At 38.7% G+C, this 16,443-nt stretch overlaps 1 protein-coding gene across 5 annotated transcripts in view; it reads left to right on the forward strand.

The window, feature by feature from the left end:
- Positions 1-15,308, forward strand: part of SLAIN2 (SLAIN motif family member 2) — a 37,467-nt gene extending 22,159 nt beyond the window's left edge. The window contains exons 6-10 of one of the 5 annotated variants that reach the window (XM_028745247.2): positions 607-744; positions 5,935-6,012; positions 9,498-9,813; positions 12,216-12,303; positions 13,610-15,308. In XM_028745247.2, coding sequence (XP_028601080.2) covers positions 607-744; positions 5,935-6,012; positions 9,498-9,813; positions 12,216-12,282 — 599 coding nt within the window. In that variant the 3' untranslated portion in view covers positions 12,283-12,303; positions 13,610-15,308. Of the gene's footprint in view, positions 1-606; positions 745-5,934; positions 6,013-9,497; positions 9,814-12,215 lie in introns of all 5 variants that reach the window. The other 4 variants (XM_028745246.2, XM_028745248.2, XM_028745249.2 and 1 more) reach the window with 4 other exon arrangements.
- The last annotated feature ends 1,135 nt before the right edge of the window (positions 15,309-16,443 follow it).

Consider the following 16,443-nt stretch of genomic DNA (forward strand, 5'->3'; position numbering starts at 1 on the left):
TACCACACTGCGTTCTATGAGTTGCTCCTCGAAGTCAAGTCACAACTGTATTAACGGTGTTAAGAAAAAGGAAACAAACTTGCAAGACGTTTCCGTCTTGCGAAGCAAGCCCATAGGGAAAATCGTCTTGCGAAGCAGCTCAAAAAACAAAAAACCCTTTTGTCTAGCGAGTTTTTTGTCTTGCGAGGCATTCATCTTGCGAGGTACCACTGTACACATTTCCTCACCATGGTTATGTTGAGATATTAGAATGGAGTAGACCAGCAGTTTTCTTACTTCTGTACCTTAAATCCTAACCCCTCCTACCAGACAGCAAAAGTTAAGTAAGTTTTGCTCAGGATGAAAAGAATAGACAAATTGTACTTGCTTTCTCCATCTCTGTCTCTTTCTCTTTTTACATTTTTTAAATCTAGTAATTTTATATCTTACTAGATTTAAAATTTCGTAGATGTCATTTTGATAATGTAACATTAGGCATTTGTTTTATGCAGATTTTGTAGCAAACTTTGCCCCCTCTCGTCCTTCGGGTTTCAGGTTGCCATGATTTTTCAGTCTCCTGCATCAGTTGGTATGTTGTGGTGTTCTTGTTATCTTTCCTTAATACAGAGAAACTAAGGCGTAGTCTTCCAAACCTGTCCAGGACATCTAACATCCAAGTTGAGTCTGTGAAAAACAGTAGAAGTGACTCAAACTTTCAAGTGCCAAATGGAGGAATATCTCGTATTCAACCTCAACCCTCAGCCAGTAAGTATCTTTACAGTGACGCTGTAAACACAGCTTCTGAGCGTCGGCTGAAAACAATTAGCAGCGTGTTTACAGTTTCATGGTAAAGGGATTAGACATTTCATGCAGATAATGCAAGCTTGATCAGATCTGATGAATGTTGGGCAAACGAGCATTTCAAAGTACAGTACTTAACAATGAAGTATGCGTACATCGCCTTCCCACATTACTTCTCAATATTGATGGTTTCCTTAATGTCTCCTGTCCTGAAGAGGAAACCTTTTCTGCAACGGTCTATCTTGAACATTCCATAAGCTTGGTCTCTGTGGTGCAGTGGGTCAGTGGGTCTGGCTGTTAACCAGAAAATTGGTGGTTCAAGCCCAGCCAGGGACGGCTGTGTTCAGAATTCCTGCATTGCTGGGAGTTGAACTAGATGACCTGAGCTCAGGATGCCTTCTAACTCTTGCGATTTGCTAATCAAGTGTAACTTGCATTTTTTATATTTAGCTTGCCTTCATTATCCTATAACATCCCTAAGCAAGGAATGATAAAGTCTTCTGAATTGCCCCTAGCTGTGTTGCAATTTGCACCTACATACTGTTGATTCCCGTAGGGTGATAGTAAAAAGTGTACTAACGGTCCCCATTTCCATCTTTTGCCATTCTGCCTTGGTACAAATTTCAGTGAGTATCAAGCAGTTGAAGTGAATATGAAATGAGAGTCAGGATTTCTGTTACCTCCAACAGATGAATGACTGAAAATTATGACATCAAACTCGAAAGCGCCTGCCAGCCTGAAAGATGGATTATAAATTTTAAAAGAAAGAAGTTGCATTTTCATATTGGTATTTTCACTTTTCAGTATTCATAACTGGGAATTACTTGGATCAGCTGCATACATAAACATTATTCAGAGGCGTACACTTTTATAGCCATAAGCTTGTCTCCTGAATTGTTTTGAAACAATAATTTTATGTAGAAAATATAAAAATATTCACCAGAGGAAAATGTCCTTTTGAACAAAGTGGCACTCCTTTCTGCAAATGATAAATTGTAAATTACTATTCATCATGCAATAACCTGAATATAGTAATAGAACTATGGGATCAAAGAGTAATAAGATCTTGTATGAACAGGTTCTTTTATTAATAGAAGTTGAGGAGTAAGTCTTTACACATCCACGTTGCCAAAGAATCAGCCTCTCCCTTAATGGAACTTGTTTGAAAGGTGTGCCTGTATAAAAGGAGAGTTGATTTTTCAATTCCTGACCATAATTTCCTTGTTTGTAAGGAAGGATATGAATCTGGTCCCTATTGTGCAAAAATAATGTAGGAAGTGCTTTCCTATTTTGGGACTGAAATTTACATTCTCCTTCCCTTTTGAAAAACTAACAAATGCTTTCTTGGAAGCCTATAGCCAAATTACACACAAATACATGGTTTAACATTGTGTGTACCTTTGTTTAACTGCGGTTAGCAACCACTCAGGCGGCCTAGTCAGTATTTGGCCTGTGGTTGGTAGAGAGAGGGAGCTTAATCACCCTCCCTAGTCCTCATGAAAAATCCCAAAAAAACCTTTTATTTTCATCACAAGGGAAACTTCTCTAAGTGTTAATGGGAGCTTCTCTGTTTTTTTTTAAAAAACAGCATGTCGCTTATCGTTTTTTTGTTGCTAAGGGATGGGGTACCTGTTAGTTGGCCTTGTGGCTGGTATTTATAGGAGTTGGATTCCAACATATGTAGGGCCACAAGTTCGAATCCCTGTGTATATATAATTTTGCATATGGAGATTCTGCTCTTTGGGGTTTTCCTGTATTTACTGGGTTTTTTTTCTTATTTTTGCAAAATACTACTGTACACTTGCAGTGGTCTTCTCACTCTTTCCTCAGGTTGTTGTACTGCATGAGCTTAACTTGGGAGGGTTGCTTTAATTTCTGCCTTTTCTTGCTTCTAGTTCACTCCCTAATTTATATTTTCACAAGCTGCAATACCTAACATATGGGTGGTGGTCATGAAAAGTATGTCGGCAGTGTATCAGTGTAGTTTAAGCTTGTATAAACATAAATATATTTCATTAACATACCTGTAGAAGTCTTGATGAAAATTATTTCAAACCTTTGCAAATGTAAGTTGAAATTTTGGATTTGTTTGGCTTCATTTTTTGTCCTGTTCAAGGCTTGTTCTAGCTCATGAAAAATGGTCACCTGAACATTCTATACCTCTCGTACAAGTTAGTAACCTCCTTATGGTTCCATTTTCTTAAGTGTGGTTTATTCTGAAACATTATTTTAAACTATTAAGTAACAGAGAAGGCAAATTTTGCAGTCTTCTACCAAACAAAATGTAGAATGAAAAAGGTGTTAATTTAGCTATTGACTGATACAGTGGAATCAATGTGAGCAACTTTATCAACAAATGTATTACTGAAGACATAAGTCATGCACAGGAAATGCCACCATAGCAGATCTGTAAGTTCTTAGACTCAAAACGTTAAATTTCTGATTTATTAATTACAATGCACAACTCGCTACTAAAATCACCCTCCTTTCCAAAGGATTGGAAAGTTGCCAGTGTAAAACAAAGTGTTTATATTGGGGTCAGTAGTATTTAACTTGTTCTAAACTTATTTGGACATTTTGCATATTACGCCAAGCTATTTCAAATGGTATACGCTTAAGCAGATTCTGTGGAACTCTACAGCTGAATTAGTTAGCAGTACAGTGGCAGGTGTTTGATCATGTGCAAAGCTGCTTTTAATTATAACTTGATGTATACATTGAATTGATTCCAACTACCTGGGAAACAGATTGTGAAGTTAAAATAGAAAGCTCAAGGAGGTGTGGCAAATTCAAGGTTAGGAATCTCTAATGGGTTGGAAATAAAATAGCTGTACAAGTTGGTAGTGCACCAGTATTTGAAACACTGTGTCTTATTCTGGTCACTGGTCACTCAGTCTCCAGAAGGATATCTTAATTCTAGAAATGCCACAGAAAACGTGTGGCAACGATAATTGGGGGCTGGAACAAGTATGGAGCAGCATGTGTGTGAACGAACTCTAGAACTGGGATCATCCAATTAAACTCCAAGTAGGTTTAGAATATACAGAGGAAGCATATATTAATGCAGTCTATGGAATGAATGGTCACAAGATGTCTCTTTCTGAACCAAGACATACCTTTTTTGTGAGATTCCTAAATGCCTCTCACCATCACTGAAGGCAGATACTAGGCGGGCTTTTTCTGGCATTGTTTAGCGAGGCAGTTCTTGCCATGAGTAAATACTTGATTTGAAACTGTATTTTGATGTTACTTGTCAGAGAAAGTGTTGGTTGGGTAACATACCCATGGCTTTTTAATAGAGCATTAAAGCAAACAATATATCCTACATGTCTATCTATCCACTATAGAAGGTCGTGGGTTTTTATATTTGAATAGTTTTTTCAGTCCGTAAGATTATTATTTTTTAAGTAAGCCACACTTTTTAATGGCATTATTGTTGTTGTTTATTAGATTTATATATGTGACTTAATAGTGGAATCATAAATACAACCCCCCTTGGCTCTGTAAGGGGAGTTCAGGAGAAAACAGTGCGTGGGGGGAAGGAGAGGAGAAATTGTTCCATCGGGCGAGCAGAAATGCTTACGCTGGTGGAACATTTGCAACAGTGCAACATTCAATTCCTCCCCACAGACTTGACTTCTGAAGAGCCATGCTTAAGTTTGTACCGTCAGAAAAAGTGGACACATCCATTTATCCAAAGCAAAAAGAACACATTTCTCCTTGCTGAAGGGAAGGGAGATGGGGAATCAAAGATAAATAAGTGCTGGTTGGTGTGTTTTAACAATTCAATGCAGCAGTAGTAGAACACAATTTCCTCAGTTACACTTTTATCTAGATAATTCTCATTCTAGTTCTCAATGCCATGTTGCTCAGCATAGTCATAAAACTAGAGAAGTGTGGGGCAGGTTTTTGTGAAGCCTGCTTTTGACTTGATCTGCGTTTAAGGAGAAGGCTACAGGTTCTAAATTATTCTGCAGTGCCTCAATTCTTGCATGATTCCCCCCCCCTTTGTCTTCATCTATCTGAGTTTTGTTATTTGCCAAGCTGAGTTAAAACAAAACTCAGTGTGCTAGTAAACTGCTGAGAACCTGGCTTTAATCAGGATCCTTAAAATCGCTTGGATTTTAAGGTCATATCTCATTTTGTTTTAACCTGGATTAGCAATTGCCAAATGCAACACTGATCCTTGGTAATAGGGTATGAGATATTTCACACACAAGAAAGATGGGGAAAGCTTGGCTGAGTTTCATGTTTCTTTCCTACAAGTCACTTAAGTTTCTTTAATGTATATGTGACTCAGAAATATATATATTTATTTTGACTTAAGTTAGAACTGTGTCTGAGGATGACAGTTGCAGAGGACCATCATATTGTGTTGAATTCTCAGCCATACTTGAATGCTTTTCAAGCATTGATTTGCATATATGGTCCTCTCTATCTATGGCAGGCATTAGCTTACAAGAGACCTCTTAGATACAGCAGCTGGCTTTAGATGACATTTTGTTGTTTGAGCTTGTTCCTGACTCTTCTTTATAGGTCAGAATTACAGTGTTTGATTAAAGCAGAAATACCAGCTTCAATAAGCGATCAGTCTTGTGTGAATTCCTGTGTATAAATATGCATATATATGTACATACATACATATTATGACGCATTTTCTTCAACTTCAGAAGAAAGAAGCTATGTTCCTGAATTGACTATTTGGAGCTGAAATTTTGTGTCTTTTGTTGAGTTAAATGTGACCGTTGTGTTCTGAACTTAACCTTGCACTGATTTGGCTGTGGCATGTCTGGCTGGTGGTTTGTTTTCACTTCTGGGCGTGTGGATTATTTTTGCCTCCTTGGGCTTTGGCCTGCAAGAAACTCTTTGCCTGCTAAAACGCTTAACACAGTTTGTACCATGAAGCACCTGACATTTACCTTTGCAATCCTTCTTAGTGTGGTCAGCATCACTTCTGTAAAGCAAAGCAAAGCAAAGCACTCCTCCTCCACTACTACTACTACTGCTACTGGAGCCGTAACAGCTTTTGAAAACTGTTATGCTTTTTTTGCTTCCTGGTTTTTCCTAGGTAGATAAGGTCCTAAAATCTTAAGTGAACTTTGAATTCATTATCTTCTCTCTTTAGACAGATATGACATGTCTTTGTTTCAACAGCTCTGCAAAGGCAGAAAAAAATGCCCCGTGTTGCCTTCAAAGCCAAACAGCTACTTCCTACTCCAGCTACCAAAGGAGGTAAATTAGCTTACAGCCATTTAATGAAATCCAGTTAAATTCAGAAAATTGTTCCCTTGTTGCTTAGACTTATGCAGTTGAAATAATGCAACTGGAGTCTAACAGCAACAGCTTGCATCGGTGAATGTAATGGCATAAATGCTCCTTTATAGAACATTTCAGCATTGACTATTGTTTAGCTGTTGACTGTTGTGATCTTCCCTCATATGCTTCTTATGAAAATAAATGCTAAGTTTTAGCAAGCTTTGATCTTAAAACATTATCAGCACTGCTTTAGGATTACTTAAATACCTTAACTGATAAAATAATCAGTTGTGTTAGAATTTATCCTATGTTCTGCTTTAGAAGCATAAGAGTAGGTTATATTAAGTTGGAGCAAACTCATGTTTTCTAGGTTTAGAGATGGTGCCTATACCTTTGTTTTGGGCAATAGCACTGCCCACTGTCTTGGAGTTCTCAAAAGACTGGGTATGATTTTAAAGAACTCATTGATTACTCTTACCTCTTAATGGTTTTACAATTCAAGAAAAGTTAGTGCTAAGCTAAGTTCTAAAGAGAACAGCTATTTAATTCAAGTTGCCTATTCTTTATTTTAAAGTAGCAGGCATATTCAGAACAGTTCTACGGTTGCCTAACACTCTCCCGGTAGACCTTTCATTATTGGTTCCTTAGTTGTCATTTTTATTCAGTCTTCTTTGTAGGCTGTTTGGGATAGCTGAACCAAATTCTTCAAGCCTGGAAAACTTGGATACTTTTCAGAAATTAACAACTGCTCCTGGTTGAAGGTGGAGCTGTTGGTTTAGACTTAGGCAGATTATCTATGCCATTGTGTTGCCCTTAACTTCAATATTCTTTGTATAAAATCAGCACACATCATTTAAAACATCTGCTTAATACTTTGGTTCATAATACATAATTTCAAAATATAGCTTGCATTTGTCATTGCTAAATGAGATATTTTAAAGAACATTTTTTCTAAGTATTTTGAAGCAGAAACATTTGACAAGCGCAGTGCACTTGCAGAATACACATGTAGCATTTTCAGAGAATTCTGCCTTATGTCTATTATTCATGTCATTTTGGTCTGGCTCCCTATTAAAAGTTGATAATCTTAGCCAAATTATCTTTGGAGAGGCTTCTTCATGTTCATGTCGCTATGACTAGGTGTGTAGAAAGTTTTTGTGGGTACAGTGTAAAGCTAGTCAGTTCAGAATTTATGTGATTTGTTACAATATTTTTTTGAAAGAATTATTTCTTTAGACGCAAGGTCTTGAAGCCCATTATCTCAGTTCTTTTTGTTCTTGGACCATAGCATTGTTCTAATTATTTATTGATATTTTGTGATACACTCAATAGCAGTCCAGACTATTTGATCATTCACAAAGCACATTTTGTCTCAGTATTTTATTTTGGACTTTAGGGTTTTCTGTGTCCTTACTCCTGAAACACCAGTCCTTTTTCTGCTTAGAATGGTTAATGGATGGATAACCTTTTCCTAAATGTCTTCTGCCACCGAAGTTCAACAATACTGTATGCTACTTCCCTGGCCCTATACCATACCTCTAACAATCTCTTGCATTTGTTTTAGAATACTGTAAATTCCTTTTTAAAGCAGGAAATGACCAGTTTAGGATGTGTGGCAGACTTCACTGCAGTTATTTACAAGAAGCTATAATTCTCCTTTCCTTCTTATATCAGGATGTTGCTTGCTGATCAATATTCTGGGTGGGTCGGTCGGTAGACACAGATAGATTATACCTATAGGGCTAAGATTACGCAAGGTATTTATTCTCAACACACGTGTTGTTGTTTCTTACTACATATTCCTCCATTGTTATTATTTTTGCAATGCTTGCCTTAAGTGAAGGGCCATTATTATGGCATATACTGGAGACCATTCGGTTTTGCTTTGAGTTCATTAATATTGAAAAGTATCAGTGTGGATAGTCTCTCTAGAAGTGTGGATGTTCATAGATGTTTTGTAAGCAAAAGGCTTCTGTGTAATGGAATTAACTAGGCAGTCTATTAATAATTACATAAAGCTGGTCGTGGTTTGGAGCTCAAACAAAGAAATTCTTTTTTGAGCCACATGCTTCCTCTTGTAAAGGACCTTTTGTTACAGCAAAATTCACAGCTGTGTGCAGTAAGTGGGCAGAGTGGGGTGTTGGATACTGAAATATTGTATAAAGTGAGCTTGGATGGTCTTTCTTATAATTTGAATAGAAAGGACTAGGGAATCTAGTTTTTGTTTTATTTTAAAGGGTATGTGAGACTATAAGATTTTTTTAAAAAAACCATCTTCAGTTTTATTCATAAAGCTCATGTTATAAACATTGTTCAGTTGTTCCAAAAACCTTTTTCTGTAGCACACTGAAACTGCATCCATTATTTCATTACAGGTTCAATGCCTTTTAAATCCTGCAATTACATTTGAGGTTTCTGGTACTTTTTTTACTTTTCTTATTTAGGAGTTTTTGTAGTTATTGGTCTCTTCTGAAACAGCTCACTTGCTTTTGGCTTTTTGCTGCCTAGGGTGTTTGTTCATTGTCTGATCATTGGCGTGTCTTGTTCCATAATGCCACTGTGGAATGTTCCCCCAGAAACATGCCAATAAGGATTTTCTATACACCTTAATCTTTTCTCAAGATGCTGTAGCCTGTGTAATTTGAGGGTCATGGGAGTTTTCAGAGCTTTAAGAGCAATTCAGACTTGGTTCTGGTGTGCACAGTTATGTGAATTTAGATTCCAATAATTTCTAGTGCGAGTTTGTAGTATTGTTTTTTTATTTATAAACCCTGCCTTCATCATATTGATTCCAGCATGTAGTTCACCTCTGTGAAACACAAGGTCTAGCTACACTGTCTGTGAACTATAGTTATACTTCCTAGATTTCTTAAAGGAATAGCGTCTTATATTGTCTGTGATTAAAACCTTCTCCATTGGGGCGCTTTTAACACTCAGACATTGCCTCATATTAATGGTATACTCCCTAATAAATGTATTTTCACAGTGTACAGAACAAATTCAGTAGTAATGGGCATTTCTCATACTAAATACATGTTTTTTTAAAAATCTGCAGTGCATTACAAACTTGGCTAGGTTTGCTACATCATCTTATGAATAATTTGAATGAGAATGACTGTATGCATAACACATATCTACCCCCAAAGAAAGTGTTGAAAATGGTCAGACCAAAATAGGCACAAAACTACTTCTCTGTCTGTTAGCATAACTGACGATAGGTGTCCATTTTTATACTGCCACACATCAAATGTCAATCTCCTTCAGTAGAACATTGTGAGTGTGTATACACAAACTCTGACCTTATAAAAAGATGTCTAAAACATCAATACCTCTGTGTTGTGTTGTGTTGTGTAAATCTATAGTATTTTGCAGGTGCTGAAACAGTTTCTGCCTATTTTTAAGCTGCATTTTGTTGTTACTTCACCACTGAAAATGACATTCTTGTTTTGCTGATTTTCCAGTTCCTTCTCCCAGTAAATTCCGGTCCCCAGCAGCACCGTCTCCTCTGGCTCTGAGACAGCCGGTAAAAGCGTTTAGTAACCATGGACCTAGCTCTGCTGTTCCAGAAGCTGTCCAGCTTTCACATAGCAGCTCTTCACCAGGGCCTTTAGCAGCTCCCAATTCAGTCTCTCCAAGCCCAGCCAGCAGCATCAACAGTGCTACGCTTACAAGACCCGCAGGGACAACAGGGATGAGGAGTGGTTTGCCAAGACCTAGTGCCCCCTCCGCTGGGGGCATACCAGTGCCTCGTAGCAAACTTGCACAGCCTGTTCGCAGGTGAGTCTTGCTTCATACTGCAGAAGCAGTCTTCCGTAGAAGTGCTTGCATGTCTCGAACTCCAATAGTGTATCATTTGTGCTGTGCATTAATAGCAATCCCAGTTCTCATAGTGCTGTTTTTATGGAGTCAGAAAGGCACCACTGGCCCACAAGACAGAGGTATTTGCAGAGTATTGGGGGGTCAGGGTACAGGACCTAAAGACTGAGAATGAGGGTTCTCAATGGTCACAGAATGCTGGCTGAAGTGGGTTGGGCTATGGAAAACCAGGGAAAGGCATCTTTCAGGTAACCTGATTGCAAGCCATTTAGAGCTTTATAGGTCAAAACCGTCACTTTGAATTGCACTCGCAATCTAAGAGAATTGGCAGCCAATGTGGGTGATACAAAAGGGGAGGAATATGAGCATTAGATTTCACTCCCATAAGAAGCTCAGTTGCAGCATTCTGAACTTGTTGAACTTTCCAAACTGTTTTCAAAGGCAGCCCTACCTCAAGGTAAGAGATGACTAAGGAAGGGATCACTGTAGCAACATCAGGTGGTTTCACAAAGGCATGCAGCTCAGCTGGTGCACCCACCTTAATTACCGTATTTTTCGCTCTATAGGACACACCTTTTTCCCCTCCAAAAATGAAGGGGGAAAGTGTGTGCGTCCTATGGAGCGAATACAGGCTTTCGCTAAAGCCTGGAGAGCGAGGGGGGTCGGTGCGCACTGACCCCTCTTGCTCTCCAGGCTTCAGGAAGCTATCCGCAAGCCTGCGGAGCCCGGCGGGAGTTCCCGCCTGCAGCCCGAAGCCTGGGGAGCGCTGCATTGAGCACCCCGGGCTTTGGGCAGCTCTCCGCAAGCCTGTTTTCGCCGAGCTCCCAAGGCTTGCGGATAGCAGCCTGCTGTCCCCGAAGCCAAAACAGTGAGATGGGGCGCTGCGCAGCCCTCCATCTCGCTGTTCCAGCTTGGCTGTGCAAAGCCTCCGCAGGGCAGCAGGGTGAAGGCACCCCGCCGCCCTGCGGAAGCTACAAAAGATGTCCCTGAAGCCTCAAGCCTTTGGAGGGAAGCTGCACTCCAAAGGCTTCAGGGATCTTTGAGGCTGGCGGTGGGGGAAAGCAGCACTTCCCCCCACCGCCAGCCCCACAAGCTCGGGGGGCAGTGGCAAGGCCTTGAATGCACGTGGTTTTCTTGAGGGGGAGAACAAGAAAAAAATCCCCCCCCCATTCTCCCCCTCCTATGGTCCAGTGCGTCCTATGGTCCGGTGTGTCCAATAGAGCGAAAAATACGGTATATAAAGGAAGGCTAAGGCCCTAAAATCCAGATATAAGACTGGGTTGAATTCACCTGCAAACTGAATCCTGCCTTTTCTGTGGGAGTTCAGCCGATTTAAATGCTGGATGAAGATCCAAATTGAAGCCTTTTGCTTTTGATCAGAAAACCCTCTGTTTCACATAGTTGTTGTTGTTGTTGTTTATTAATTGAATTTATATACCGCCCTATACCTGGAGGTCTCAGGGCGGTTCACATAAAAAGATTACAGTATATAAAATTAAAATAAAAGCAATAACCCACTAATACCTCCCCCCAAAAGGGCCACATTTTAAAAGGGTATGGGATGTTGATCAGGTCAACCAAAGCCCTGGTTAAAAAGGAACGTTTTTGCTTGGTGCCTAAAGGTGTATAAATGAAGGCACCAGGCGAACTTCCCTGGGGAGAGCATTCCACAGACAGAGAGCTATTGCAGTTCCCATTTGCTAGCCCTCACTGAGTTCAGTATTAACACCAATCATTTACTACTTCTCTCTCAGTTGAATGTAAGTGGCTTTTGAGCTAAAGAGGTTGCTGTTGCCACAATTAACTTCAATACAGAGGTACAGCCAAGCTTATGCTTTGTTATTTTCACTGGGCGCAGCTCACCAGAAGCCATTCCATTGGAACTCTTGTGTTTTAATGCAGTTCTTGTTCATTTCAAGATAGCTTGCACAAAGATAAAAGCCCCAGTAGAATGTGCTGTTTGTGGGCGGGTCAGTTTGGATTGATTTTGGTACTAGGTTAAATTTAAGAGAAAACAATTGGAGCAGTCTTTTCTGAAACCTGACCTACCTGAACAAAGTGAAATGAAAAAAAGATCAGGCAGTATTTATGATAATTGCCTTCCTGGATCAGGCTAAGGTCTTATCTAGTCCAGCATCTGCTCCCAATAGCAGCCAGCTGGATGTATCTGAAATGCTAAAACTGGTTAAATGTTAATGTTGTCTGTTAGTTACTCGAAGTGTATATTGCTAAAAGTTAATCTAATATTGGGGATAACTTCTTAAAATGAACAATAGTTGGTGCTAATACCTTCAGTAAACTGTAATTTTGCACTTGTATATTATGGTCTAAGACTTTCGTGGGAATGTATTTTTGTGTTTCAGAACATTGCCAGCTCCCAAAACCTATAGCAATGTGAAGGATGAGAGTTGGAAGGACGGCTGCTACTGAAGTGCAAAGCAACATTGTTCAGTAGGTACTCCTTTCCCAGGCTAAATGACAGATCAATATGCAGACTGATCAGATAAGACTTTGGGGGTTTGCAAATCCCCAGACCTCTGTCCTTAATTAGCACAAGCTGGCAGAGATTATAAAACAGCACTTTAATGACATTAACATCAGATACTTGGTGATCACTCAAATCACTTTTACATGAATCACTTTTCACCTCCGGAGCTTTCTCTCCTCTGCTACCTAAAAATTGTTATAAATGCTCTCATGGATACAGTGGTCAACATCTGGGCAAACACCTAACACAATGCCAAAGAAACATCTATCCTGAAAAACAGCATGTAAAGTCGTAAAAATAAAATTAAAAATAAAATCTAAAACATCCATACGTGACTTGATTTGATTTAAGGAAAATAATTTTCTGGAGCTGTAGTATGTAAACATTAACATATTAATCAAAGGGGGGGGGGGAAACGGCTTGCCAAGTGCTACTGTGGTAGTGAAATCCTTTTAAACAATTGTGGAAGATTTGGATGGAGAAATTGCTGAGTCACAGCAGAACCATTTTATCTGGAAGTCTCATTTGGGAGTGGTAGGGAAGCCATGTCATTGTTTTTATCATTTTGAACAGTCTAGATGCAGCAGACCTCATATATCTGAGTTGGATAGGTTGCATCTTTTTATGTTGATTTCTTGACCCAAACTGGTTTTGTGTTGTTTCTTTGGATTGCCAAAAGGGCTTAGTATCAACTGTACAATCTTTCTAAACTTAGCAGTTCCTGGCTCAGGAAGATGGCCTTTGCTATCGCAAACGACATTTTGAAAAACACAGCTCATACTATTTTGAGAAGTCCTTTTTCAGATGAAATTTCCTTGAAAAGGGAGAAATTGTCCATTAAAATCACACCTCAGTGCTTAATAGCCTGGAACTCAACTGAACATGCGTAGAGTTAACATAAAGAAAAGATGACTATGCACTTATGCCCTAGAGATACTAAGGAAATGAGTTGTACTGTTGATACCAAATGATTATATTCATGTGGGTAATGTTTCATGGTATGAGGGAGTTTTCTTTATCTTTTTTTAAAGAAAAAAAATGATTAGCTTCCTAAACTAATTTGTGTTTAATTGTAAATACTTCTTCCGAAGTTATTGCCCATGTTAGTATTTTAACTATGTCCTTTGCCTTACACCTGTATTTTACATTGTTGGTAAGAGTTTAAAAAACGAAAAAAAACAACCCAGCCATATATGTTTACAAGATATTTAGTTCCTCTAGTGGCTGTCAGACTAACCAATACTTATCACTATTTTTACTTGTTTGCAGGGTTCCCTGCTCAGTTAAAATACAAAACAAAACCCTGCTGCTAATGACACCCTATTTCCCTCCCTTCACACACATACATACCTTTTAAAAAAATGTTTTTGTTTTTTGCTGCATTGAACGACTGAAGATGTGAAAACAGCAAGCTGGGAGCAGGTCTGTTGTAAATGTCTCTATGGATGGGGCAGTCTCTCAGTATGACATCCGCTATGAGTCTGCAGCACTCATGGAGTACTTGTTAAAACAAGGCAGCCAGGATACTTTTTATGTAATGACTGAAGAATCCAACAGGCTCTGTTGGAATGTGTGGTAGGTTGCCTTTGAACCTCATTCATGCCTGCCTCATAATATGTGTGTTTTGAATTTTGCAGCAAATGGTAATTCATCCTAGAATTTCACAGTCCTCAGATTTTTAGTTTTCTTAGTTTAGTGGATTAAAAGCCATGCAACTTTTACTTGAATTGGATAAGTGAACAAGACAGACTAGGACCAGATCTCTGATCCAGCAGTTTCTTAATCCGCGGGCAGTCTTTATTGGTTAAACAAGAGGCCCTTCATTTTGCCATGTTTAAGTCATGGGATTCCTACTGCAGGAGTTTTTAGGATGCTGATTTCTAAAGACACATTATGGGAAGAAAGGTTTATGAACAGGTCCAAGTACCCAAAAAGACTGGGCATTCTTTCCGATTCTCGGTTTAAAGAGGTCTTCTAAGTAGATTTCTTCACAATTCTTTCCAATGCTACTTTTTTTATATGGTGGAATGATACGCACTGCGAATCATAAGCACAGTCTGGGAATTGGAATTCATTTTAATTAAAAAATTCTTCCCCTGATCTTTACATCCAGTTAAAAGTCTGCCTGGATGAAATCTGCTGATCTGGTGTGTCTTCCGAAATCAAAGCCCATAACCTGTGGGAAACCTGAGGCAGGATTAACAGTGTTGTACTGTTAATCCAACACATGTGATGTTGAGAAAAAAAAAAAAAGCGAGGTACCAAAATATTTTAGGTAAAACTATCGGGCTTCATTTTTCAAACTTGGCTCTAATGAAGTAGATGTTGCAATCTTCAGAAGTGAGGAAATTCTAATTTGTGCTTTTATTAGGAAAATGTTTATTTTATGTTGTTCAGAAATTCAGATGTTACCTTTTTAACCAAGGTACATCGCCTTATTTTATAAACCACTTTTTAAAAATCAAACTCAGCTGTTCAGTCATTTTGAAGGTGTATTAAGTTCTGGAAACATCCTGCTGCTACATCATAATAAAAATCCAGCAAATACAAATTCCTGAAAGAAGAAAACTGCCAGTTTACTAGGGGAGATTTTGTGCATTACCAGTTTATTTGATTACCAGGACATCCTAGGGCTTTATATGTGTTTAGAGGTTTGGGTATATTGAAGAAGTGTGGAAACATGAATTTGATAAACTAGTGCCTATGATTTTCTTAATTTATGTTTGATAATAGTAGTAAGGGTTTTATGAATGTGGATTATTTTTAGTGCCAACAGCTCAGAATTGTTGTATGTATGTAAGCAGAAAAGAAAGGAATTCTGCTTCCAAAGTTATTTAATTTTTTTCTCAGTGTTTGAATGTTTTTGTAAGTGTTAATAAAAAAGTTTAAAAAAATGGAAAAAATATAAATATTCTTACCACAGCATTCTTTGACTTTTTAAAAAATAAAATAAAATCTGTATATACAATTCAGCATCTGAAGTTAATTTAATTACTCTGGTCAGTTCCATTCTTTAGAGATGTACTTACTATTGGACATCTGTGATTTAGGGCTAAGCAGCAAAACAGGAGTAAAAACTTACAGGCATACAGGGTTGCGCTTGTTCATTTTGCTGGTAGGACCAAATAGCTTTGTAGGAGGGATTCCAGTGGGTAGGTTAAAATCCCCCTCCCTACTTGCCACTTTGGTCTTTCCCTTACTGTGTTTTATTTTAAAAAAAGCATTGCAAATTCACATCAAAGAACTTGTATATGTTGTTTCTGATTTAATTGGGGGGAAAGTTGCTGCTTTGCCTTGTGTGCGCGCGTGTGCGTGTGTGTTTCTGTATAGGTGTGTGGGTAGGAGAAGCAATTCTACATGGCAGTGGTTCTTTTAACAAGAGAACACACATAGCTTTAGAACGACATCTACCGGCGATGTTTATCTTCCTTTCTGTGTAAAGAAAAAAGGCCCTCACATGGTTGCATGACAGAATTAAGCAGGCAGATTCACGTCTGCTTCCCTTATTCACCTAAACAGCTGCCTTTGCCTTTGCCTATACAGAGCTTGTTTCAATTCAAATATTTTTCCTCAATTGGTTAATGTTGTGACTTAGAAGTGTCTATTTGAAATAGCCACTATGTGTCTGTGAAAATTAGATTGTATCCAACTGAAACAGATGCTGATAATATTTGTAATGGTGCATTTTAAGCGATGTTAATTAGAACTCAAAGGCATTTCTGGTTAAATTACCAGCATTCAGTTGATTTTTTAACAAACATTTCAGTGTTTCCACATAGCTGGCCCAGAGGATTGCTTAGAAAAGGCAGCTCCTTTTGATTCTTCATTATTTGGAAAACTTGAGTGAAGGGAAATGTACAATCAGTAGTAACACTGCTGGCACAATACAGTGGTACCTCGGGTTAAGTACTTAATTCGTTCTGGAGGTCTGTTCTTAACCTGAAGCTGTTCTTAACCTGAAGCACCACTTTAGCTAATGGGGCCTCCTGCTGCCGCTGCGCCGCCAGAGCACGATTTCTGTTCTTATCCTGAAGCAAAGTTCTTAACCAGAGGTACTATTTCTGGGTTAGCAGAGTCTGTAACCTGAAGCATATGTAACCTGA

Source organism: Podarcis muralis, chromosome 9, assembly GCF_964188315.1.
Source record: "Podarcis muralis chromosome 9, rPodMur119.hap1.1, whole genome shotgun sequence".
In the NCBI taxonomy this organism is placed as follows: Eukaryota; Metazoa; Chordata; class Lepidosauria; order Squamata; family Lacertidae; genus Podarcis; species Podarcis muralis.